The sequence below is a fragment of the Plectropomus leopardus genome, chromosome 19, assembly GCF_026936395.1.
Source record: "Plectropomus leopardus strain MGB_pleo_1.0 chromosome 19, ASM2693639v1, whole genome shotgun sequence".
NCBI lineage: Eukaryota > Metazoa > Chordata > Actinopteri > Perciformes > Serranidae > Plectropomus > Plectropomus leopardus.
Window position 1 is genome coordinate 25,518,111 of NC_142194.1, and position 25,692 is coordinate 25,543,802.

Consider the following 25,692-nt stretch of genomic DNA (forward strand, 5'->3'; position numbering starts at 1 on the left):
AAGTCGTCTTACTGACACATTGACATTAACACTTTTTTGAGAAACATACAGTCACAAGGCTCAAAGATCCCCTCACATGAAACTCAAATGAGACCACTTGACAACTCTCAATTCCTGATTTTTTGGCTGGGTTGGCAGGCTTTCAGTTGAGGAAATGGATGCTACAGTAGGGGATTTTCTGTGACATTATTATTAAGTGTTACAAACAGAAGTTTGACTGAGGTCCCAATTCATGACAGTTCCACAATATACACGCAAGTCCGTTGAGTTTAGTTGGACTTACCAAGGGGTTCAAGTTCTAAGGGCTGAAACCCTGTTTTTGTGCTGATCTATAAAAATTATTACTATTATTAGTCCACTTCTGAAATGTTTTTGCAAAGTCCCGTTAGACGGTATGTTGTAGAGACAGGAAATTTTCACCAATGACTGCAAGTTGTGTGCAAATGCCGTTTAAACAAATATGATCCAAATCTGCCCAATGGGGGCGCTACAATTAAGGCCCAGATATGCAATTGTGTAAGGCCACACTCCTGACACGTCAAGTCAAAATGACTTGAAATTGGACACAGAAGTCCAGCTTAATGTGCAAAAGCCTCAGGGCCCATTAAAGACTACCTGAGTGGATTTTCTGCCATTTTACATTTTTTGAAAAAGACATTTTTGACATCTTGTAAACCAGTGATTCTTGAACTGTAGCCCACTGGTTAAATCTGGCCGCCAGTAGGGTGCTGGGTGGCCCCCCAACCATTTTCTAATTCACAATTAAAATAAAGTGATTCAGATAAGGAACTGTTTTTGTACTTTTAGTGTACATTAGGTGAAAGAGTGCATTAAACAGCACGAAAATAGAGCTTGTTTATCAAAATAAGTGACAGTAGAGGATCCCATGCACCACTAAAATCCTAGAAATGTCCTACAAATCCTACAAAGTCCTAAAATCTAAATGTCCTCAAATATATGACAACTGAAACATCCTAACATCATAGAAATGTCCTACAATTCTAGAGACTTATATGCAGATGCTTCAACTGGTACATGGCCTCCTGTCATTTTGCAAAAGTGCCCCCCAAGCAAAGCATGTTGTATATCCCTAACTATAGCTTCAACTTTTGAGAATAAATGTGGATCACTATTGATTGTTAGTTTGCTTTGTTTTTTTAACTGACCACTCACGGACACTACAAGGAAAAAAAATGCATGTAGCATAACACAAATTAGACTCAAAATCAGAAATTGTTTGTCCAACCATTACAAAACTTGCAGTATATATATTTCATTACAATGTTTGCAGATTGTTTACACATATGCAAAATTGCATTTACATCGATCTATAGGGGGCAAAATAAGTGTGTTGGCTTGGCACAAAGTTGAGCCATAAATCAATAACAGTTATATGGAATAACAGATATTTTTAATTGGGCTGTTGAAACGTTTCCCCAAATATTGCAAATCACCAGTAGGGAGCCATAGTGTTGCACAATAAAGACATGGCATTGCATAGATTTGGTCATAAATAAATGACTATCTGTCAGATTGTCACTGATACAGGCATTGGAAACTGTCAAATGAGAATTTCACTCTCTAAAATTGGCTAACTCCTTGATTTTTATCTTAATTCAGTTTATGCAATCTCACAATGAGAATCAAGCTTTTTAGGGGGGACTATTGGAAAAAGATAGGTCATATTATTTTCTATTTTAAAGAAGTCATTGTCACATTTGTGCAGTCTGGCTCGAACCATACAAGGGTTTTATTTAATTAGTGCAAAATTAAGTCCTGAAATTTGGTTTGAATGGTACTCAATAATATTTAGAAAAACATTTAGCAAAACTAAAAGTGGAAAATAAAATGCCTAATTTCCACCTACATTACAGTGAGCAGTCATTATCAGAGGTTTACCTACAGTCTGATTGTCCATATAAACAATAGAAAGGCTGGCCTTTAATCTACAAAATATCTCTGCACTCCCTCAGTTAGAGTTAAAAGGGAACACACCTTAACAAATGCACACCAACTACTGGGAAACATTGAACTTTCCCACCAAATGTCCCTTGTCAAACATGACTGACTTCTTCAAATACAACATCTTCCTCTTTTTCAGTTTCCATTCAGCCTCAGGCAACAGTTCCAACCATAACTAATGAGGACATAAACTTGTCCCGACTTACGCAATAATTTATAGTTTACACAGTCTGTTAGGCGGGAGTGCATTCGAAGCAAACTCTGTTCGGCTTTCTATCAACACAACTGTAATCAAAGCTGCTGCTGACTGATTGTTGGTATTTACTGCGGCTGATAAATAGGTCTGGGATCAGTCTGCTTCATCTGCACTACATACACACATTCTGTTGCTTCTACGCCTTCTTATATATGCACTTCTCATAACTTTGTATTAGAATTGTGGATCTACAAATTCTATTTCTCTGAGCTTTTCTTTTCATGAAATCGAATCCAGTTATTTGTGCTATGTATCATGGATGGATGACTGAATGAGTCTTCAAGGCACAGGTCCAGGGACCCAAAGTTTCAGGGTGCCCAAGGGCCTTCACCTGCAAAGTGTCACTCAAATTAATCTCCAATTTATCATCCCTGGTTGACATCTTTTCAGCATAAGCCATTTAATGGATTCAGTATTTAACTCTATATATAGTGTTTTTATTGCTCATTGTATCAGAGCTGCATTAATTTAATGCAAACAGAACATCTTACTGCTGCTTCAGCATTTAACTGGCGAAACACAGGCTGCCTTTTCTGTACAGCTGCCACAGGAAATACACTGTATTTGTCACTGTGGTTAGAACTTGCTGCAATCACTAATCAAAAATGCATTTACAAAACAAGATAATGTAATGTTCAGCACTTCCCATCAGTGGGTGTTTTTTTTTCAATTTTGCAAGGGCTTAATGAAACAAGTAAGGAGCAGTCATAAGCCCTTTGTACACAGAGGTCGTGCTATAAAGTCACTATGAAATGCTTTCTAAATGCAGCCTTTGCATTTTTACAAAGCACCAAACAGTGACCTCAAATATGTATATTTGATTGAGTCTCCAGGCTAATTGTTGACTGTAAATAAGTAACCTGTTTATAGCCAACTGTTTAATCTACAGACCACAGACATGCATTAGTGCATAATTATCATGCAAAATATCGTTGCTTATGGTGCAACCAAAATGATAGTTGATAATCGATTAGTATATTATTCAGCAACAATTGTATGATATTCATCTAAATGTCTGAGTCATCTTTAAAGCAACAGTTTAAAAAAAACAGCTTCATGCTTCAGTACTGACAGTATTTCCTTCTGCAGTGATAATATTATAGATAACAAATAAATCACTAAATCAACAAAATTATTATCCAATGTAGCAATAATAAAATAACCATTGGTTGCAGTGCTAATCTGGTACTACATGAGGTTAAAAATTAATTTGTTATATATTTTGATTTTGTTACACTGGAATCAATGTTTTCATGGTAATGTCTTATATTTGCAGCACAAACAATTACAAACCAATACCACCAAGTCATATTTAGACATTGCATGTTATGTCTTTAGCACACAGCCCTTATTTGTGAGACACGGATTTACCACAGCTGCCATAGTTAGACTGTCAGAAAAGTCAAAAGCAAGGACTTTTCAGTGATTTTCAAGTTATTATCTAACAACTCAGTTTTAGTCTCAAAAATTTGTGTTTTTGAGACAAAATCAACTGTTTTATCAGCATGTTAGCAGAGTAGCAGTAATAATAGCAATTTAATCTACTTACAAAGCAATGAGCAATACAAGTAAGCGAAAACCATGTTTGACCTATCAACAAGAGATAAAGGCGCAACACCTTTTATAAACAACGAAACTACAAATCAAGTCCTTGGTCAAGCTTTAGAGTCCTTAACCTGACTGGCACTGAACATGCATTGTTGAGTGATGGCGGATTACAACTGCCTCCAGTTTGTTTGATGTGTAAGTAAACAGCAGCAGCTTGTTTGGGTCACCTCAGATGGCCTCAAAATCAAGCCAGTCCTTAGCGTAAAATAGAGCAAGAGGAAAATCTGCTGCACAGTCTTAACCCATTTCAGAACAATTATTTGCCTCCATGCTCTTGAGTTTGGTGCAGAAATATATTTGTGTAAGAGAATACAACACCAAAAAGATTCATTTGTGTATCAATTACTTACCCTGTAGTATGCTGAATTCACAAAGAAAACTTCTTGAATGCATCCAAGGTGAACGAAGAATCCAAAAACAGAGAAAGTCTTTGACTAAGGGTCGACCGATATTGGTTTTCAGGGCCAATACCGATACTGATTGTTAGACCAATAACTGATATATGGAACCGATATGCATTCATAATAAAAATAAAAACTTTCCGGTCGAAATTTAAAATTTGGAATATAACAAACTCAAGCACAAAACTTTGTTACCCTTTAACAAACATTTCCTGGAGTGTAATACCCACACTTTTTCATTCATTCATTTTATTGGCGAGCTTAAAAATAAAACGCTGATACAAATAATTGCAAAAAATCCTTTTACCACTGTGCAATATATTTATGCATATGTGCAATTTTATTGATCTATTTATTCTATTTTTATTTACAGTGTTTCTTATTTAGTGTTTCTTCTTTTGGATGTTACCAAAATTTTTAATATCATTTTCCGAGCCAGTTGCAACGAAATCTTCTTCCATATACACCGTTGTATATATCTGGAATGACAATAAAGTTGATCTATCCATCTATCTACAAACTCTCACACAACTCACGCAGTAGAATCCAAGTCTCATCCATACAGTCGTATGCTCAGTAATTCCCATATACATGCATTTTTGTTAGAATTGTAATATTTAAAACACTTCTGCAAAAAAAGTCTCAAGCATTGACTAGAAGTTGCGCAAGCGCATTCATTTGAGCTCTGCTTGTAGATTCCATCCAAATCACGCCTTCCAGCTCATTCATTGGCCAGGAGCTCTGCTGTCACTTTGCCACGCCTGTCACTTCCTGGCCAATGAACAAGCACACGACTGGATAAATGAGACTTGGATTTAAACTACAAGACTTATGTGAAAGTTTGTTAATAGATCTCTTAATGTATTTTGCTGGTTTTAAATGCAGACTCCGTTGATTTTAATTTAATTGAGAATTATCTCTCAATTTTGGATTTTTCGTCCACTGTTGCAGCATGCTAGTAAAATGCTTTCCTCACACATTCAACGTAACACGGGGTGAGTAACTGATATAAACACAATCAATCTGGAGGTGAAGTATATCTTTAATGGGTCCGACTTGACAAAGCAGTTTATTGTGATCTGCCCCAAAAAATTAGACCTGATTGGCATAAAGACGCAACTTGAGGTACTCAGCCTAGTGCTGATACAACTGTTGGTGTCATGTTTTCATACTAACAACAGATTCAAAAGACCGTGTTTAATGTGAAACGGGTCACTCATAGTAATTAACCTGCAGACCCAACCTCCAAGAAAGCAGAATGGCACAAAGCAAGGAAGCCTCAGAGGTTTACTGTGAAGACGCTGCAGACGTGACACACCCCAAGCAAGAAATCAGTGACTGAGGGTGCTATTTAAGTCTGTTGAACATTGTTGCAAATGTTACACATTTATATCTGCTGTTTAAGTTAAAAAGATATGTTTCTCATAATTATTTAATCACACAAAAAACAGTCTATTTGCACAACAGACCATTAGGGACAGCATTGTTTGGTTACATCACCCAATCACAACATTTACAAATTGCATATTTTGACTGCAATGCCCAGCCCAAGAGAAGGGAACTGTGGTTTATCACAGCAAAAGATTTATAAACACTCCTCCTGTCAAAAAACCAATTCAAGAACTATCAATGTCCTCTCAAAGCCGAATCTGAATTTTCAAAATTTACAGGACAAAATATCAGACATCTGTATTTGTGCTTGAATATGAGCTTGTGGGATGTTTTATGGCTGTAGGAAAACTGTTGTAACAGCCTGCCACGTTTGTACCACTGCAAGATTAAACCTGCATTATTATTATTATTATTATTTCTGAGGAAAGGAAGACACTGGGCATGACTCCAGCTAGAGTCATCCAGGTAGCCTTCAAAGTGTACTGAATGCTTCAGTGGGTCACTGAGGAAAACTAAGTGGTGTATGAAATAGAAAGTTTTCTTGTGACGTGTTGCCTTTTACAAGCTTTCTGACCCTTTGAAACCTGAGAAAATGGGGTTGATTTAGTTCCAAAACATGGGGAAACAGGCAAAGCCCAAAATATTGCAAGAAATCCGTAAAATGTGACAACAAAATTACCTACAAATTGTTTTTGAAAAAGAATTATTATAAAGTTATTTTAAAAAATAGGAAAAAATGTCCAAAAGATTATATTTATAATTATAGTTGTTTTACATTTCCAATTATATTACAGAAAGAATATAACAAAGTATTATACCCAGATAGCTACTTTTAGGTCATTTTCTTGTGTTTTACCTTTATGGTATTTTGTTTATTATTTGCATATTTTCATAACATATTTAAACACAAACATAAACAGTGCTGAGGCACCACTTGTCCCTGTGTGAGACTTTTTAAGTAGAAGTATTTTGAATCAGTATTTGGGAAGTACTAAGCATTCAACTGGATAAATTAAACTTGGATTATTATGCATGGATGGTCAGTTTTTAAAAAGATGTTTTGATAATTTGCTGTTGTTAATCATGGACCCCTATGACTTTCTCTGCTTTATGGATTCTCTGTTCACCTTGGAGGCATGTGAGAAAAACTGTTTTCTTCATGAGTTCATTGTAGAGCTCTCACGCAACTCATGCAATATAATCAAGTCTCATTTATCCAGCCATATGCTCAGTACTTCCTAAGCACATGCATGTTCCCCAAAACTGTAATATTTAAAACACTTTGGCATTAACACCGCAGGCACACTTTGTCCGTGCATGACACCGTTGAGGCGAAAGTGTTTTAAATGTTACAGTGTTTGGGAAGTACTGAGCACACAACTGGATAAATGAGACTTGGATTATACTGCTCAAGTTGTCAGAAAGCTTTTTAACTGATGTTTTGATAGTTTTGCTGTTGTTAAACATGGACCCCTATGACTTCAACCTTCCATTTTTGGATTTTCCGTTCACCATGAATGCATTCCAGAAAAAAAGTTTTTATTTCATGAATTCATTGTAACAAAGGGTGAGTTGTTGATCAACAAATGATCATTTGGGATGGATACCTTTAACCCTTTGAAACTTGGAGCAACATCACTACTGTTGTGCTGCTTTCAGACGCCTTTCACAAGTATTTAAACCTTTGAACCCAAATTGTTGTTTTTGGAGGGTTTTAGATTATTTTTCAGGCTTTTATTGCCAATATTTGACAGGACAGTGTTAGCACGAAAGAGTGGGGGGGGGCAGCAAAGGGCTAAAGCCGATTTCGAACCCGAGACCGCTGCAGTGAGGACACAACAGCTGTATAATCCTAAGCAAAGTGGCGCAATTTCTTTCAAAATCTTTGGAAAAAGTCAATGAGCAACTCGGTAAGAAATGCTCCATAAATTGTCAGAAATGAGTAGCTTTAGCAATTTTTGTAAACAACAACAAAAAAAAGATAGAGAAAAATGTCTAAGGAATAAAAAGAAAAAATGATAGGGAAAAAAATCAATACAACACTCAATTACATATTTTACACTTTTTAAAAGCTTTTTAAGAACTTTTTTAAATTGTTTTACTATTTTCTTGTTTATTTTTTGGTCATTTCTTCTTTCTTATTGCCTTCTTCTCATGTTTTTGAAAGAAATCGTGTCAAAACGCTCAGGTTTAAAGGGTTAATGTGACAATTTAAGCTGGTCATTTTGTCTCCTGGGTTATGGTGTTTTTGTTGTTATCTCTGCTGTGTTATCACTTCAATATTCCTAGAGGGACGTAGCTCCTGTATACGGACTCTGAGATAAGTTACAAGCCTGATCATGTCGGAGATGCATCATAAATTCTACAATAACATTGATATTTAGCTGTACTTGACAGTTCATCTCTGGAGTGCTCGTCCTCTGGGAAAGAGCAACACGGTGTCTTACTTTTTCAACAAACGACAGCACGTAATTCAGCATGACACTCGGGAGCTTGTTAACACAGTAAATGCTATTAAGTGGGTTATTTATAGTTAGCTATGGCCGTTGGTGCACTTCTGAATGGCTGCCCGGAAAGAAAACAAAAGCATGACATAACATTGCACAACCTTGTCAGGTAGTACAAGAAGTGTACACACGTCTAATGGAGTTGGAGTATCTCGTGACATAGTACACGGCAGTCATGACAAACCTCCTCCACCGGAGCTGACACCGGTAATGAAAGGTACTACTCACCCAGAAAGGGTTGTCTGGTCCGCACAGCCGCTCCATCTCTGTCGCGGCGGGAGACCGGGAACCACCGGGGAGCTCTTTAACCCCTCGACCGGTCGGTGGAGCTCCTTCCTGCCGACCAGCTTATCTAGTCCTTCGCGTGAAAAAGACGCTCGCGAACTGTCACATGCCACACGGACAGGTATGTGGAGCGGGGGAAGTCTCGGTTTGTATGTCCCCCCGACGGCGTGGACCGACCTACGTCAGCAACGCTCCGCTCCTTCCGCTCGTCCAAGAGACGGAAAAGAAAAGTCATCCGGATCTAGCGAAGAATTATTTCAATGGGAGGCTGTCGTGATGGCAGCAGGGAAGGCAGGGCGTCAGTTTATCAGGCCCCGCCCCCTCGCGCTCTCTCTCGCTCTCTCTCTCTCTCTCTCTCTCTATTTATCTATCTATCTATCTCTATCTGTCATACACACTATGACTCGACAACATGTAATCACTCGTTTTTGCAGAGTCATGTCGTCCACCGTGTCGAGGTGAGAAAAAAGGAGGGTGAAGTCAAGTAAAGTGAGACACTTTTTGGAATATTACCAGGAAAACTATCTAAAAGTCAACCAACTACCTAAAGTGTTACTTTTTGAATCTGTTGTGTTTATCTGTTCGCTCGTTTTGCTGAGTCATGTCTTCACCATGTCTTCGAAAAGTGGGGTAAAGTCAGGTAAAGTGGGACAGTTTTTGGAAGATAACAAAAATAGTTACAGTAAAATACTCGGTTACAAGTAAAAGTCCTGTACTGAAATTTTTACTTAGGTAAAAGTATATATATATTTTCAGGGAAAAGTAGCCTACTTGAAGTACCAAAGTGAAAGAACCCAAAGCAGGAAAAAAAATCTAAAAACTCTAAATTATTTAGAATTAATAGAAAAAACATAATCAACAATCATTTAAAAAAAAACCTCACCAAAACCTGAAATTCTAAAAAAAAACAACCAAAAAAACAACAACAACAAAAAAAAAAACACATGCTCAAAATTACAAAAGAAAACACCAACAAAACTAAAAAATCCAATGATAATTTTATGTTTTAACAGTTTCTGGCTATGATAAATGGTGTAATACTGGCAGTTTTAAAGAAAACATGCCTTCCAAACTTACATGTTTTCTTTAAAAATCAGCGGTAAAACCAACAAAATATAACCATTTAAATTTGTTAGCCCCTCCCCAATGTAAAAAAAATGCAAGTCACTTTTCAAAACCTAAAAAAAATATTTGACCTGCCTCAAAAGTATAGTATCTCATGATAACAAGAAAAATTCTCAAAATAATAATTTACCTATCTTAAAAAAATGACTTGGTGTCTTAACATATTGAAAAACTGTCTGAAAATGACTTGATAAATGAATGCTCAAAATAACAAGAAACCTTCTCAAAATATGAACCTAATAATAATTAATAATACTACTTTAATACTACTAATAATACATTTTATTTATATAGCACTTTTCAAAATATTCAAAGATGCTTTACAAGTACAGACCAGCAACACATTAAAAGGAAAAATACCTAAGAAAAAGATAATGTCTCAAGATAATAAGAAACAATACTAAGTCATTATTTTGGGTAAGTTGCTATATTTTGAGAAACTACTGTTAGTCATTATTAGATGCCTCGACATTATTTGGAGATTACATACTGACTCATTATATTGAAATACAATTTATTATTTTTAGAAAGCTTCTTATTTTAAGATACTAAATCTTTTTTAAATAGGTTATTTTAAGAGTTTCTCATTGTTCCGACATAAGTCATTATTTTGAGAGGTTAAATTTAAGAAAGCTTCTCACCACTTTTTTTAGACACTAATTTTGAGATAAGACATTTTGAGAGTTTCTCATATTTTGAGGTAATGATGTAACTATTTTGAGAGAGTTTGTCTCTTTTTTAATATACTATAGGCCTTCATTTGTTGTACAGAATCGTTATTTTAGGAAAGTTTCTTATTAAAACTAGGTACAGGATCTTTATTTTTTCATCACATTGGCGTATATGGGCTTCCACAGATATTGACTTTTTAAAGGAGTGTAAAGCCGCACCTCCCAAACCTGTTATGCAAGAAATTCTCAGTGTTTTTGGCAGGTTTGTCTTAATGTAAAGCATATATCCTGTACACACACACACACACACACTATATGGTGAATAGTCATACAGAGTATATACAAAGTATCTTGGCACAAACCGAGGTAATACTATAATAAGACAAAAATGTATCCTTTTTTAATGTCACTGAACTTGACTCCAAAAACGAATGCAAGCAATAGGCCTTTTCACAGCAAACATTTTAACTTGAAGAAAAGTACAGCTTTATTTTATTTTACTTTATTTATCTATTTTAAAGGCATGCAGTAAAGCTTAGGTCCAGTGTCACTGTGAGAAATCAGAGGCTAGACTCAGGAAAATACAAAAATACTCACAGCATGTGCCTTCTGTCCTCTCACAGTACTGCAGGTATCTGTTCAGAGGAGCTCACACTCATACTCATACCACCCTGCAGGAAAAGTGCGCTCTTCAAAAATAGGCTGTAAAAAATATTATATATTGATATGATTTTCTACTGTCATTGTGTTTATTTTTTAACCAGCATCAGTCCTCATCATGAACATCAAATATTCATTAATTTTCAGAAATTTAACCCTTTAAATGCTAGGTTTTGTTGTCGTTTTTAGATGAAATATTTGGGGAAAAACACAAAAAGTCTTTTTTTTTTTTTCTTTTTTAAAGATTATTTTTTGGGGCTTTTATTGCCTTTAATCAACAGGACAGTGTGAGTGTGAAAGGGGTAGAGAGAGGAGGAGGCATGCAGCATAGGGCTGAGGCCAGACTCGAACCTGCAGCCGCTGCAGCGAGGACGCTGCCTCTGCATATGGGGTGCTGCTCTATCCACTGAGCCACCAGCCCCCCCAAAAAAATCTATTATTTTTAATAAAATGCATGTCATTCAATTAAATACATAATTCATACGACAGTATGAATGTAATAATTTTGTTTACACGGTGTATTTTAGACTTATTGTAGGAGGATTTTTAAAAAGAATGCACCAAACAATCCCTAAGGGTTCATTTGTCTCCCTGTGGCTATTGGCTCTTTCTGAATTGTTAAAATGGATCAAATGCAGAGGGCAGATGTCTCCACAGGGATCAACAACTAAAACCTATTAGAACCTTGATTCACGGTCTCAACTTTTCCTTTTCAGGGATCACAGAGGGAGGTGAGGGATAGCCCTGCTGTGCAGTGGGATTCAGTAAGCCCTGGGATCAGAGCAGGATATCCCACATTTCAGGATGCAAGTATAAAACAGCTGATGGTCCAGCACTAATGAAGCTGTAAGCTCTGGGCTTAAGGAGTCAGTATGTTCTAACTGAGGTGCTTATTTGGATGATGATGATGATTATAAGTGTGGCTGTTTTAACACTGTGAGACCTGGATTAATATCAGTTTTCTTGTGTTGCGCTCATATGCCTTTTATAAGCTATTAACCTTTGAAACCTGAACTAATTGGTTTGATTCCTTTTCGAAACATGTAGAAGTAAGGTAATGATTAATGGCAATAAGAGTCCAACAAAGTAGAAGAAAATAGTGATATACACACGCACATATACGTATGTATATGTATATATATATATATATAAAGCTCGTGTACACTGGCATGTTGAAGTGGTGGATGGGTCAAACAACACAGGACTTTTCCCCAAGAGAAGAGTGTTTGTGTCCCGTGTGAAATCAAGTCAGTTATTTCAAGGTATTTCGTTACTATGTTTCTTTTTCTAAACCTACGTAACACTATGTTAAGTATGTCTCATCATTTAATTCAGAAGACATCATTCAAACCATTGTAAGATTCGTTGTGCATTTACACATGTACTTTCAAGTGATCAAACGTTATCCAACTGCAATCCAATTATGCAAAATGCCTTTAATCCAAAAGGGGTCTTTGTGTACAAAAACGTTCTTAGAGTCAACCCATATAGCTCTGACTTCAAATTATCCTGCACTAGAGTTCCTGCTGTAAAGACATGGAAAAGTAAGGCTTTGATTAGCCTCCAGGCCTCCTGCTGCAGGTGCCACTCCTCCTCGTCTAGCAGGGGATCTGATTACCAGACGTTAAGCCTTTCTGTTCTCTTATCTTCCAAGAAGAGCTGACCTTGGCCCCTAGGCAGATGCTTCTGTAATTAGCGGGATATCCTGTACGATGAAGCGCAGGTAAACGAAGTCACCCAGCAGAGGACCTGCAGAGTGTGAACTCGCTGTGACATGTGAGGGAAGCCCTGTGTTGTATTTACTCTGCAGGAGCTGTCACAAGTCCTCAGGTATCAGCAGTGTCACGTTACGCAAGTAGTGCCCTGGACCTGTAAGCCCATTTATCTCTCCATGCAGGCCAAGAGGGATTTCCCTCTGGCTCACTGGCTGTTGTTTGATTTAAACAGGTGACCCAAACATTTGAGTTACCATAAAAGAAAAGGGATGAGTTTTTTAAAAGTATTAAAGTTTGACATCATAAGTCAATAAAGTCTTAGGAAGTCACTTCATTTAAAAATGCAGCAAAATGATTTTAAAAAACTGTAATAAATGCTGATTTTTAACCTTATGTTTGACTCTTGCTCGTTATATTTAATAATTCTAGAAACAAGGTGTAAGCAGATCATCTGTTCAGTGTGTCACAGGTAGTTCAGGTGTTTCCAGGGCTGAAAACACCATCTAGTGGCCAACTGTGAATAACTGTGGCACACACACAGTACATGGCTTTAGGGTCAGGATTATGTTTACGACCGGCATTAACACTCAAATAGGCTTTAGTAGTAAGTGTAACAGTAAAAAGTGTTGAAGTTACCTCAATAGTTGTTTCAGTATTAGCATCAGATTTTGTATTAACATTGGCACTATTGTCCATGGCAGTTAAGTAGCACTAGTATTACTGCAAGTACATTCTGTATGTTGACATTCATATGCCTGGTTAGATAAGCTATTCTACTAAAATCAAAAGTTCTACAAACTTTGACTTGAAGGGACAATTCGTCAGTTTTATATCCTACATCAAGTTCTCTTTACTTTCCATATTTGACTAACTCTGAAAGCTGTAGTATAATGTCTCCTGTGGCTCTGGAGGAAGCTTTGATGAGGTAAAATAACCTCTGATGATGTCATAAGGCCACTTTATTTGGCTCAATTCTGGGCCATCATTTATCCCAAGACTCAGCCAAGTCCAGCGACTGGACACGGCCCAACTCATTTTTCCCAGTGTGCTGAGGTTGGGCCGATGCTGGGCTAAGTTGTTTTTGATAACGGCCCATTGATGGCAGTGTCGGCAGCCGAAATCAGGCCAGTTCATTTGACCAGATTCTTGGCTGTCATTCATCCCAAGACTACACCGAGTCCAGCAACCACATGTGGCCCAACTCATTTCTTCCAGTGTGCTGAGCTTGGGCCATTGCTGGGCCAGGTTGTTTATGAGAACAGTCCAGTGATGGCCATAGGTGAAGGCAAGGTAGGGCTGGTTGGGCTACAGCCCTACCAGAAATTGTCTTAGCCCTAATAACCAAGAAAAGTACCATAACTCCTTTAATTTTCATCTCTGTTTGCCTATATACTATTCTCTCCTGCTAACAAGATCCAACAGCACCTCCACATCCTAACAGCATAATGCAGTGTTGTGTAGTGATGGCAACAGCTTCACACATTAAATTGATCTGAGTTCAGCGACCAGATGTGGCCCAACTTATTTCTTCAAGTGTGCTGACGTTGGGCCGTTGCTGGGCCAGGTCACTTTTGATAATGGCCCATTGATAAGATAAGATAAGATAAGATAAGATAAGATAAGATGAGATAAGATAAGATAAGATAAGATAAGATAAGATAAGATAAGATAAGATAAGATAACATAAGATAAGATAAGATAATCCTTTATTAGTCCCACAGTGGGGAAATTTCCAACATGGCAGCAGCAAAGGGATAGCAAAGACTGTGCAGAATAGACTATATTAATAAATAAGTACAAAAACGTGCAGGATGAAGATGAAGGAAATAAGCACAGAGGACGACATAAACAAACAATATATACAGTATTTACAACGCTGAGAAACTCAACAGTTAAATAAAGAATGTTCACAGTTGCATGGGTGAAAGTGAAATTGCTCTTGTGGTATTAAGCTGTACAAGTGGAGTCAGTTATTGTTGTATGTGGTCTACTGGGAGCAGTGCTGGTTGTACAGTCTGACTGCAGCAGGGAGGAAGGACCTGCGGTAACGCTCCTTCACACACTTGGGGTGAAGCAGTCTGTCACTGAAGGAGCTTTCCAGTGCAGTCAGGGTGTCATGCATGGGGTGGGAGTCGTTCTCCAGCATGGATGACAGCTTAGCCATCATCCTCCGACCACCTGCACTGAGTCTAAGGGGCACCCCAGGACAGAGCTGGCCTTCTTGATAAGTTTGTCAAGTCTCTTCCTCTCAGCAGTCGTGATGCTGCTGCTCCAGCAGACCACTCCATTGTAAATGGCTGATGCCACTACAGAGTCAAAGAAGGTCCTCAGGAGTGCTCCCTGCACGCCAAAGGACCTGAGTCTCCTCAGCAGGTATAGTCTACTCTGACCCTTTTTGTAAAGTGATGGCCATAGGTGACGGCAGGGTAGGGCTGGTTGGGCTACAGCCCTACCAGAAACCGTGTTAGCCTTACCACTGAAAAACCAAGAAAAGTACCATATCTCCTTTAATTTTCATATACGTTTCCCTGAATACTATTCAAAACTACTGACAAGGTCCAACAGCGCCTCTGCATCCTAACAGTGTAATGCAGTGTCGTGCAGTGATGGAGACAGCTTCAGACATTAAACTGATCCACGTTCAGGAGTAGAATCGCCCTTTATTGATTCATTTTCCTGGTTGGTAATCAACGTAAAGTTATCACTGTGATCAAATAAACAGACACTGATTTCGGACAATATGCTGAAATTTTCTTCCTCTGGAAATACATGACCGCATTGAATTGTGGTATACAAAAGTGAAATGTAGGGTACATTGTTTTTTTTAATTGAAAATATTTCATTTAAAATGTTATGGCATAGAAACATCAGGTGAACAACTTTTTAACAAGGCACAGTAATACAATTAATAATAAAATAAAAAATAAAATAAAAAGGGGCATGACATGTAGGGTACATGGTATGTACACTCAAATTTGCAGTGCATTGTGCGTATATAGTGCACTGTTTCAGTGATAAGGACAGGGACATGGATGTATTATAGTGAAATTATAGGGAATGGTTTCCAGCACAGCTAGTGACTGAGATCAATGGGAAAGCTCAGACACCTTGCGTCACTGACTTTCTTAAAAATTTTATTTATTTTTAAAATTTTATTTGAATTTTATGATTTATTGTATTATGGTGCCTTGTTAAAAAGTTGTTCACTTGTGTTTCTATGCCATAACATTAGTAAAGGAAATCTTTTCACTTTAAAAGAAATAAAAAACTTACGTCAGTGACGTCACTCGTGTGCAGCCGCGCCTTTACCAACACTAATTGAAATGTCAAAATGGACCAACGCCCATGGACAGAAAATGTGCATGTTGGATAATTTTTCATCCACACCTGAGGAGGAACAGGACAGGGAGGAGCCCGCTTCCTCCACCTGACAGAGCCAGTGAGTTTAAATGTATGTAAAATTCTTCATAAATCTCTCTCTCAAATTCACATTCAAATCAGCTTTATTAGCATGACATGTTTCTCACATTGTTGCAAAAGCAAAATTACAGATTATTAAATGAATAAATACATTACAGAAATATATTTTAGGAATATGGATGGATGGAAAATTGATAAACTCAGAATAAATGTCGTTAATTTTATCAAAGAAATGTTCTCTTAAATCTTTGTATTTGTCACAGTTTAATCGGAAGTGAGATTCAGTCTCTTCTCTTTGATGACAGAGTGAACACACACGAACATGCATACGGCCCAAGTGAGGAGGGGTATAGTATGTTTCAAGGTGTTAAGATTCTAAAAGAATTACATTTCATTTCAATGTAAAAATGTCAACAAGACCTAAATTATAGCGTTACTAAGTTATTTCATTTTATTTTTTAGGCCTAAATTTTCGGAGACATATGCTACACGTGTCCCTCTTAGCCTGAACTCAGCCTAGGTATTTTTCAAGAAAAACGCCTATTGATACAGGCACAGGATGATGTCAGAAATGTGTGTTCATATTATTCTGACACTTGCATGTAATACAGTAAGCTCCTTAGTTTAGGCAACAGAAATCCTGTAATCTCAGTTCAAATCTGTGCGCAGCCAGAAGATGGAGTCATGAACGCACCAATGTTTGGTCCTTTCATTCCGCTCATGACGCACGGGAGGAGGACGGATTCTCTGCCATGGGCTGTTTTGTGTTTGGGCACAGACTCTACAAATCGAATAGTTTGATCAACAAGAGCATTGACGAAATATTTCAGAATTTGCTTTAGAACTGGAAAAAAAAAGTAAAACGCGTTCTCTGTAAGGATTTTATTTTGAAAGTTTGGGTGGGCGGGTGCGTGCACTTGGCATCTCCGAGCAGTTGCGCTGTCGACGCACATCTGGAAAGCGGGTCCGGGCTGAATTTGAAACAAACTGCCTCATCCAGCTGCGCACAACGTTTTTAAGGTTTCTCCACAGTTTGCTCTTTCTCTTTTATTTTACGCATCGGATGTGTGGCGCGTCACGGAAACAGCGTGAAGTAAAGCTGCAACTCGGCTCGCCGTCGTTGGCCTGAACAGCTCGGAGACAGCCGTTCCAACAGCTGGATGAGGACTGGAAACATCTGCGCAAAATGCAGCAGCAGCTGAGCGGCTCTGTGACGCCTGTGCTGGATGAAACATCCCGGGAATGAATCGGAGCGATCCGTGCGCATCGCAGGCTCGGGGGACATGATAGGAACCGTTTGCCTTCGTTTCAAATTATCTAGAGAAGTTTAAGACGAGCAGGAATCCTCAAGTCCATCAGACAGGAATGAATCACATGAAGTTTAACTCGGAGCCTTTGCGTGCTCTGCCGCCGAGACCACCGAGTTTACCTGCAGCTTCAGCTAAGAGGCGCTTTGTCAAGTTGGGAAGGAAGACAAGTGATGGCTCTCAGCAGTGAGTATTAACCACCACAACTTTTACACTTTACAAAGTTTGACATCAAACTTACACTTACACTGTTACAATTTTTACAAATAATTTCTAAAACATTTATGATGACATAAGTCTAATTTATTACTTATTTTGCTTTTCATTTATAGAGAATGTGTTAATGTCTTCTTAAAAGCTCTAGAAATACGTGTCAGTAAAGCTCTCTTCTATTTTGAAGGAACCTCAGACAGTTATATGGTTCAATTAGTTAACCCTTTGAAACCTGGACTAATATCACTTTTCTTGTGCTGCTTTCAGACAACTTTCATAAGTATTTAAACCCTCAAAGCCTGAAAATATTGGTTTGATTTCTTCAAAAGCAAGGGGGGAAAAGGCAATGAACAACTTGGTAAGACATGTTACACAAATTACATGAAATTAGTAGAAAATTAGAGATATATTTTTAAGAAAACTAGGTAAAAATGTCTATAGGGAAATAGCTAGGAAAAACTGTATTTATAGCATGTCATATTACATATCTAAACATAAATTTTAAGCACTTTTACAGTTTGTTTCCTTTTTTTGTTGAATTCAAAAACTTTTTTCTGGATAATTTTCTTGTTTACTTAAAAAAAACCAAATTTCTCACCTCAACAAATTAGCTTGATTTCTTTCAAAAACATGGGGAAGAGGCAGTTAGTGACAAAAGAAGAAATTGCCCTCTAAAATTAGCAAGAAAGTAGTGAAAGTGCAACAAAAATTACCTGAAAATTAGCTGAAAAAAAGGAAAAGGAAAAGAATTTGCAAATAAAAGACCTGGAATGTCTGCTTAAAAATATAATAATTTTGTAACATAATTTTAAATATGTAATTATGATTATTGTATGTATTTTCTTTTTTTCCCCTAGATTTTTTCCCTTTTCCCTCGATATTTTTCCTTAGTTTAAAAAAATATTTTTTTAAATCTGCCTATTTGTCCATGTTTTTGAAAGAAATTGCATATTGCACCAATTTACTCAGAGTTCCCAGGTTTAAATGCTTGTGAAAGGAATCTAAAAACAGCAAAAGAAAAGTGATGTCTCCCCAGGTTTCAAAAGGTTAATCAGGCTTTGGCCCAAAACCGCTGTCGTGGTTCAGGCTTAGACAGAAACTGTGCAGGTTCATGTAGGGTCAGCCTTAATTTTTTGGGCCAGGTTAGAGCTCTAGAGTAAATGTCTTCTGTCTTGAGTTATGGCACTGAATTATTGTTGAAGGGGACTGAAGAGTGATGTGGTGGAATAAAGGGGAAAGGTAAAACACGAATACTGAACTACATTTGAAATCATGTATTTTTGCAAAATATTCAACACGACAAAAAATACCTCTAAACACCTTCATTTCTCAATAACCTCTTATATGCAGCTGTGTGGCGGCAATGTGCTCATATTGCATCATATTCCATCATTTTGTCCTTCTACCTCAGAGGTCAAACAATTTTGCTAATATCATTATCGTAAATCTCAAATCTTTCATGCCTAAGTGGTGTCGTAACTGCAAAGAACCTTTGAACCGCAGTGATAAGAAGCTTATAGGCTTGGTCAGAAGTAAAACAACACTTCATTATTTCATTAATGTTGTGAAGGAGCTCAGGGAGGCATGCTGAGGGAGAGCAGACGGCACGGTACTCTGGACAGACGTGTACGTATATCTAAGCTGCATCGTAGCACGCTGATAGGACTTTGTGATGTAGGTTTACGGGAGCGTTTCTGGTGTTGTTTACTGCATGCGTGGAGAACAGGAATACTCAGCTGGCTTTGCTTGAGGGCCAGGGGCCACACGTGTTTCTAGGACTTTAGGATGTTTCTTGGATTTTAGGACATTTTAGAGCAGACATTTCTGGGGTTTCAGGACATCTCATGGATTTTAGGACGTTTCCAGGTTTTTAAGACGTTCCCCGGATTTAGGATGTTTCCAAGATTCTAGAAAATCTCTCACACTTTCTCACACTGTAGCATGTTTCTAGGATTTTAAGGCATTCCTAGGATTTTAGGATGTTTCTAGGGTTTTGGGACTTTTCAAGAATTGTAAAATGCTAAAATTTTAGAATGTTCCTAGCATTTGAGGATGTTTCTATGATTTTAGGACATTTCTACTTAAGGACATTTGCTAGATATAAGTATGTAGGATTTTAGGATGTCTCTAGGATTTTAGGAGATTTCTGAACATTTCTAGGGTTTAAGGACGTTTCTAGGATTTAGCCTGGACCCCTGATCCTCCACTGCCACTTTATTAAATTAACAATCTATACTTTGATGCTGTTTTATACACTCTGGTACCTTACTAAAAGTTAAAAAAAGTTCCCAGTGTTAATCACTTTATTTTTATTGAAAATTAGAAAATGGTTGGGGGCCACTTGGCACCCTATTGGGGGCCAAATTTGGCCCACGGGCCGTATGTTAAGTATCACTAGTGTAGAATGTTTTGTGCGCATTTTGTGCAACTTTTGTCCCCTTCCGCTAAATACTTCTTATTTGCTGCCGCATCTGTTGTGGCTCTGTTCTTCTGTCGACTTCTATCGTCAGTTCATATGATGGTGAGAAACTCTGTTTGTCCCTGTTGAACCCTCCTGCCTCTCTTACTGCCCCTCTACAAGCTGTCACAGACAGAGGTGAAGGTTCAGATCTGCTGGTAGAGATTCAGAGTCTTCATCAAGGGCTCATCTCTCTCTCTTCTCTTCATCAGATCAGTGTCTTCCGCCAGCAGCTCCTCCACCAGCAGGTCAGCAGAGAGTGCGGCCGTCAGACAGTCCAGCAAGAGCCGCATCCATCGCCAAACCAACCGTCTCTCAGGTGTCTTCCTCCGCGGCCCCACCTCCTCTTCAGGCTCCATGGCACTGACAGCAGGCATCAGGTCCTCACTGTCCATCCAGTCCAGGAAGGGAAGCAGTACGTCTCAGTGGCTTTACTTTTCTCCCTGCATGTTTGGTTGTCATTATAAAAACCTATATGTAGGTTGCCGGTCTTATACAGGCATTTTAAAGGGACAATTCACCCCAAAATCAAAAACACAAATTTTTCCCTTTTACCTGTTGTGCTATTTATGGATCTGGATTTTTTCAGTGTGAGTTGATGAGTGTCAGAGATGTCGGCTACAGCGATGTCTGTCTTCTCTCCAATATAATGAAACCAGATGGCACTCAACTTGTGGTGCTCAAAGCGCCCAAAATACATTTGGGAAGCTCATCAGCAATGTTTTATGTAGGAAATATTTCTAGCAAACTACACCTGCCAACTGTATCACCACATGGAAGGAAGCGTGCATCTACTGTTAGTTTCTAGGATTTATAGGCATTTCCAGGACTTCAGGATGTTTCAAGGATTTAAGGATGGCCTATGGCGTTTAGGACACTTAGGAGTTCAGGACATTTCCTGGATATTAGGACATTTCTAGGACTTCAGGATATTTCTAGGATTTCAGGACATTTCTAGGATATCAGGATGTTTCTAGGATTTCAGGACATTTCTAGGATTGTAGGATGGTTCAAGGATTTTAGGACATTAGGGGCTTAGCTAGGACCTCTTTTTGGGGGTGCGGAGAATCCCTTACTGGCAACAAGCTCTGTTTTCATGCTATTTTATGACACAGTATTCACAGTATTTTATAACAGTTCCCAGTATGAGTCACTTTATTTTTATTGCGAATTAGAAAATTTTCGGGGCACCATCAGCACCTTATTAGGGGCCAGATTCGTCCCGCGGACTATAAGTTGGGTATCACTGACAAGCTGCCCAAAAAGTTCACTGTGCTCTTTTACACATAGTGTCTTCTATATGCTATGACTCTCCTGGGTTTTTGCTGAATCTGCTATTAGAACTAATAAACCACATCTGAGGCCCGACATTAAATCTTCCTCTCTTTGCTGTCATGTCGTTCCATGCAGCGATCTCTGCAGATGCTCTACGAGAAGACGATCCATCTGAGCTGTCCAATCAGATAACAGCTCCGGGAATCCTGAAGATCTTTGGAAATGAAATCTGTGAGGGAGCTCACTATAAGAGCGTCCTGGCCACCACACACTCCAGTGCTAAAGAGCTAGTCAAAGAGGCCCTTGAACGGTGAGGCCATGTGCTATCTGTGCACGCATGTGTGTGCGTCTGCCTGCCATATGTGTCTGCTTTGTGTTTCCTTGTGCAGTTAAAATATGTCCATCCACGTGCCTCCTCTGCTGTAATGTGCTATTGTGCTACATCACTTGTATATAAAGCAGTCAGAACAGTCCTTGATGCGCAAAACTTTGGCAGCTGATGAAAGCAGTTCATGTTCATGCCGCTGTGATTAGTATATTTCAGATGCACTGAGTCGACCTGACCCGACGCTCTGTTTATTATAATGGCTGCACAGTGCACACAGTGTGTGCATGTGCCAAATAGTTTATTTAGTAGGCCTGAAAAGGTCTAGAGCAAACCACAGATTTGTGTGAAAGACAGCCAGTGTCGGACGGGGCTCTGAGGCGGCCTCTCCGGATAGTCAATGTCTGTCAGTCTTTGCTTATGTTTCAGCCAAAAACATAATGGAATGATTAATACCAGTGGTATTCAGCTTGTAGAGGAAAGAGTAAATCATTTTTTCTCTTTCCCCTCAGTGAGAAGCTATACTGTAGCAGTGACATTAAGCTCTACCATTAAGAGATCATGCATTCAGTAATGGGTTAGCAAATCCATTAAGCACAAAACAAGATTATGACTCTTGATAAATTCATTTCTGCTCTGTAGGCAGGTCTAATGGAATATCCGTGATAAGGTGTGAGCGTAGCCCTTCTTACACAGAGATTACACTTTATGGCCAATACAGAGTTCCTTCTTCATGCTGCCTTTGCATTTTACACAGAACCAAACAACGGCAGCATCATGCCGCTTCCTAATGTTTGGTTCTAAGAATGTCCTGAGAATGGTACAATAAAATGTTTTGGTTATTCTCAAAGGAGAATTTCTGTCACTGATTAGGACAGACAATAAAGTTGATCTTTATCTTTATCTTTTATCTTATGTTTTCAGTGACAAGTTTTCATTTAATTCTCAGAACGTTCTTCTTAAAGTTAGCGTAACATTCTCTATAAACATAATAAAGTGAAAAATGCTTTTAAAAAAATGTTAACATATCACATTACATTACATTTTCATTAAAAAAAAAAAGTCCTCGAAAACATGTTGCTTTTAAAATGTTCTCCCTTTGTTCTTCTGTAATATTGTGGGAATGTTTTATAAAAGAGCGTTCAGTGATAACATCACGTCTTAGTCAGCATTGAAACTTACAGGGACATTATTTGAAATGATAAACATCCTTAAAACGTTTATTGAACATTAGATTAAAATGTTTCTTTAAAACGTTGCAACTTGAAGGTAACATTAGCCAGTGTGGAAGGGACGTTTCCTGCTAGCTGGGTTACTAAACAGAATAATTCCTCTGATGTAATGTACGTTAAGGGGGAGTTTTCCCATGTGTTTCATATGTGTTTTTGGGGAGAAATTGGTTATTTTTGTTAAAATTTTGGGCACAGTGTTGTTAATTGCCAGTTTAATTATTAAGCTGTAGTATCAGAAAATCGCCAGTAGGTGTCATTGGCACTACCTGAGCAGCTCAAATGCAGGGAGAGTAACGGGAAATCTCGCGTAAAGAAGACAGACAGCGAGAGTCTGTGTACACGATGAAAACAGAAAACCACTATAATACATCCATGCAGAAAACGCTGTGTAGCATTTGTCATTGTGAAGTGTTAATTTTGCACTCTGCCGGTAAGCAGGTGGTGTTTCCATAGTATTTAGTGTTAAGACAATGTTTGCACAGTATTTTGGTGACACTGTGAAGTTTAACAACTGTTTATGAGAGCCTCGGTATTAACTGTGTACGTTAGCCAGTTAGCAGCTAATGCTATGTTTAGCATTAGCATTAGCTCCTCCTCCTCCTCCTGGAGGAGGAGGAGGAGGATCGTGGTTACCTTGACCATGAGCCCTCGCGACGGAGCCCATGCTGCTCATATTAATATTCTGTATAACTATTCGTGATATTTTCTATACTAAAATAGTGTAATAGTTTACTTTTTACGTTTGGTTTTGTTATCGTTTACTCTGAGTAAGTCAGACAGTGAGAATCTTTGAGTACAAGATGGAAGCTGAAAAACCGTGTAGCTATTGTTTAAAAGAGATTAAACACCAGAAATAAATCCTTAAACCCAGAGATGAATTAGCATTTTAGCACCTCCAGTTCCCTAATCTTGAAGTCAGTGAGGCGATTAGAAGCTTTAAATAAGGTCTGTGGTTAACGCAGGCTGAGTACACTTTCACGTTTGGTTCTACAGCATAAAGTACGCAATTAAATATTCAACTGCTGAAATCTGAAGATTTTATAAGTCCTAAAAAAGACTACAGATCGTTATCAAGCCTCACGGTGCCGAACACAGCTTTATAGCCTATAGCTTTGGTTACATGACTGTTGTGTAGTTAGCTCGTGGTCTAATATTCGTTTTTTTTACCTTTGGTGATTGCATTTAGGCCTAAAAAATGTTTATTTATTTTAACAAAACATGTAAATATCATGAATATTTATTTACCACAGAGATTTACCGCAGAGTCCAATGGAAAAATCCCATAGTCTTTTTGAGGAGGGAAACAGGGCGAAGCTGTCTGAAAATCAAGTGTCATTGTTTTAAACTTTGGCCTCATTTAATAAGCACATCTGACAATGTAACCCTTTCCACTGTAGGATTTGTGTATTATATGGACAAATCGTTGGTCACATATTACCCCAATTCTCGCCTCCCTCCATTGGTTGCCTGTTTATTATAAAATTGATTTTAAGATTCTTTTAATAACTCAACATGGTTTACCCCCAAGCTATAGTTCTGAACTTCTGACTCCGTATGTTCCTGGTTGTGATCTGAAATCCTCTAGTCTACCCTCACTAGTCATCCCGAGTCTACTGCGCTTTTGCCATCAGGGCCCCTACCCTCTTGAATTCTCTGCCTAAGGAGATTAGGCATGCTAACACATTGCCTCTTGTTAAACCAGTGTTTAAAAAAATTTAGATTTTTATAGGAACACTTTTCATTTTAATGATTGATTTTTACATTTATAAAATGGAATTTTCGTGTTTTATGTCCTTTTGCCCTGTTTTGCCCAAGTGCACACTTCTGTCTTAGCTCTTAACATTGTTTTATTGTAACTGTATATTTCTTTGTTTTATTGCTATGCACTTTGTGTAGCACTTTGTAACTTTGTTTAGGGAAGTGCTATACAAATAATAATGATAATGATAATAAAAATAATAATAATAATATTTACACTGTTATCATCTGTGAGTTACAATGCAAGAAAGTTTCCAGTAGCACACCTATGGAGAGCTAAATCCAGTTTGTCCAGGAAGTTTTACTGTTATGACAAAATTCATTCTGGTAATGTCTTCTGTAGGTATGGCCTGGGCAAGGAGGAAGCAGAGTCCTATGTTCTGTGCGACACCATCGGCTCCACTGGAGATCATCGGTGGAGGACAGAAGGGTTTCGAGTGGTGGGTGACAATGAGAAGCCCCTCCTCCTGCAGTCACTATGGAAACCAAGAGAAGGCCTGGCGAGACGCTTTGAAATCCAGAAGAGAAGCTCAGTGGAGGAGAAGACATCCAAAGACAAAGACACCATCACTGCTGGTACTGTGACTGTAGCCTCAGAATGCTTCAGGGGCCGATCATTTCACAGCATACTTAGCAAAATAGAAAAGTAAAAATCAAAAGCAAACAGTTAAATGTTCTTAAAAAGTGCTGAAAATAGTATATTTGATAAATTTTACCATGTTTTTTTTCTATAATATTATTGTTAATATAAAAATATTAACATCATAAATGTAGTGTACAGAATGTTTTTCCCAATTATTTAATATAATTTTCTAATAATTCTCCCCCTTTTTTTAAACTAATTTCCAACTTGTGGGACATTTCTTGCCAAGTTCATCATTGACCCTTTTTACCCATGTTTTAGACAGAAACAGGAAAACTAATGTCGAACCAGGTCTCAAAGGGTTAATGTGTCTGCAAATCCTGGAATACAAGTTTGTGACATGAAATGAAGTATTGTCTAAATTTAAAGCAGTTTTCGAGTTCTCACAGTAAAAATGTGGTTTATTGGCACGCTGGTTTTCCAGTGAAAATCAGCCAAGCCACACAGACCAAACTATATTTTAATAGGTCTACGATTTC

The 25,692-nt window shown here is 38.1% G+C and overlaps 2 protein-coding genes across 5 annotated transcripts in view; one reads left to right on the forward strand and one right to left on the reverse strand.

Annotated features, from left to right (window-relative positions):
• Positions 1 to 8,672, reverse strand: part of abcc3 (ATP-binding cassette, sub-family C (CFTR/MRP), member 3) — a 67,108-nt gene extending 58,436 nt beyond the window's left edge. Inside the window, exon 1 of one of the 2 annotated variants that reach the window (XM_088070331.1) lies at positions 8,355 to 8,672. In XM_088070331.1, coding sequence (XP_087926457.1) covers positions 8,355 to 8,390 — 36 coding nt within the window. In that variant the 5' untranslated portion in view covers positions 8,391 to 8,672. The remainder of the gene's footprint in view (positions 1 to 8,354) is intronic. The other variant, XM_088070332.1, reaches the window with a different exon arrangement.
• An 8,092-nt stretch (positions 8,673 to 16,764) lies between these two features.
• LOC121958832 (ras-associating and dilute domain-containing protein-like) overlaps positions 16,765 to 25,692 on the forward strand; it is a 36,888-nt gene continuing 27,960 nt past the window's right edge. Inside the window, exons 1-5 of one of the 3 annotated variants that reach the window (XM_088070283.1) lie at positions 17,399 to 17,495; positions 17,790 to 17,880; positions 20,193 to 20,395; positions 21,391 to 21,565; positions 24,914 to 25,146. In XM_088070283.1, coding sequence (XP_087926409.1) covers positions 20,338 to 20,395; positions 21,391 to 21,565; positions 24,914 to 25,146 — 466 coding nt within the window. In that variant the 5' untranslated portion in view covers positions 17,399 to 17,495; positions 17,790 to 17,880; positions 20,193 to 20,337. Of the gene's footprint in view, positions 17,496 to 17,789; positions 17,881 to 19,031; positions 19,149 to 20,192; positions 20,396 to 21,390; positions 21,566 to 24,913; positions 25,147 to 25,692 lie in introns of those variants that run through there. The other 2 variants (XM_042507971.2, XM_088070284.1) reach the window with 2 other exon arrangements.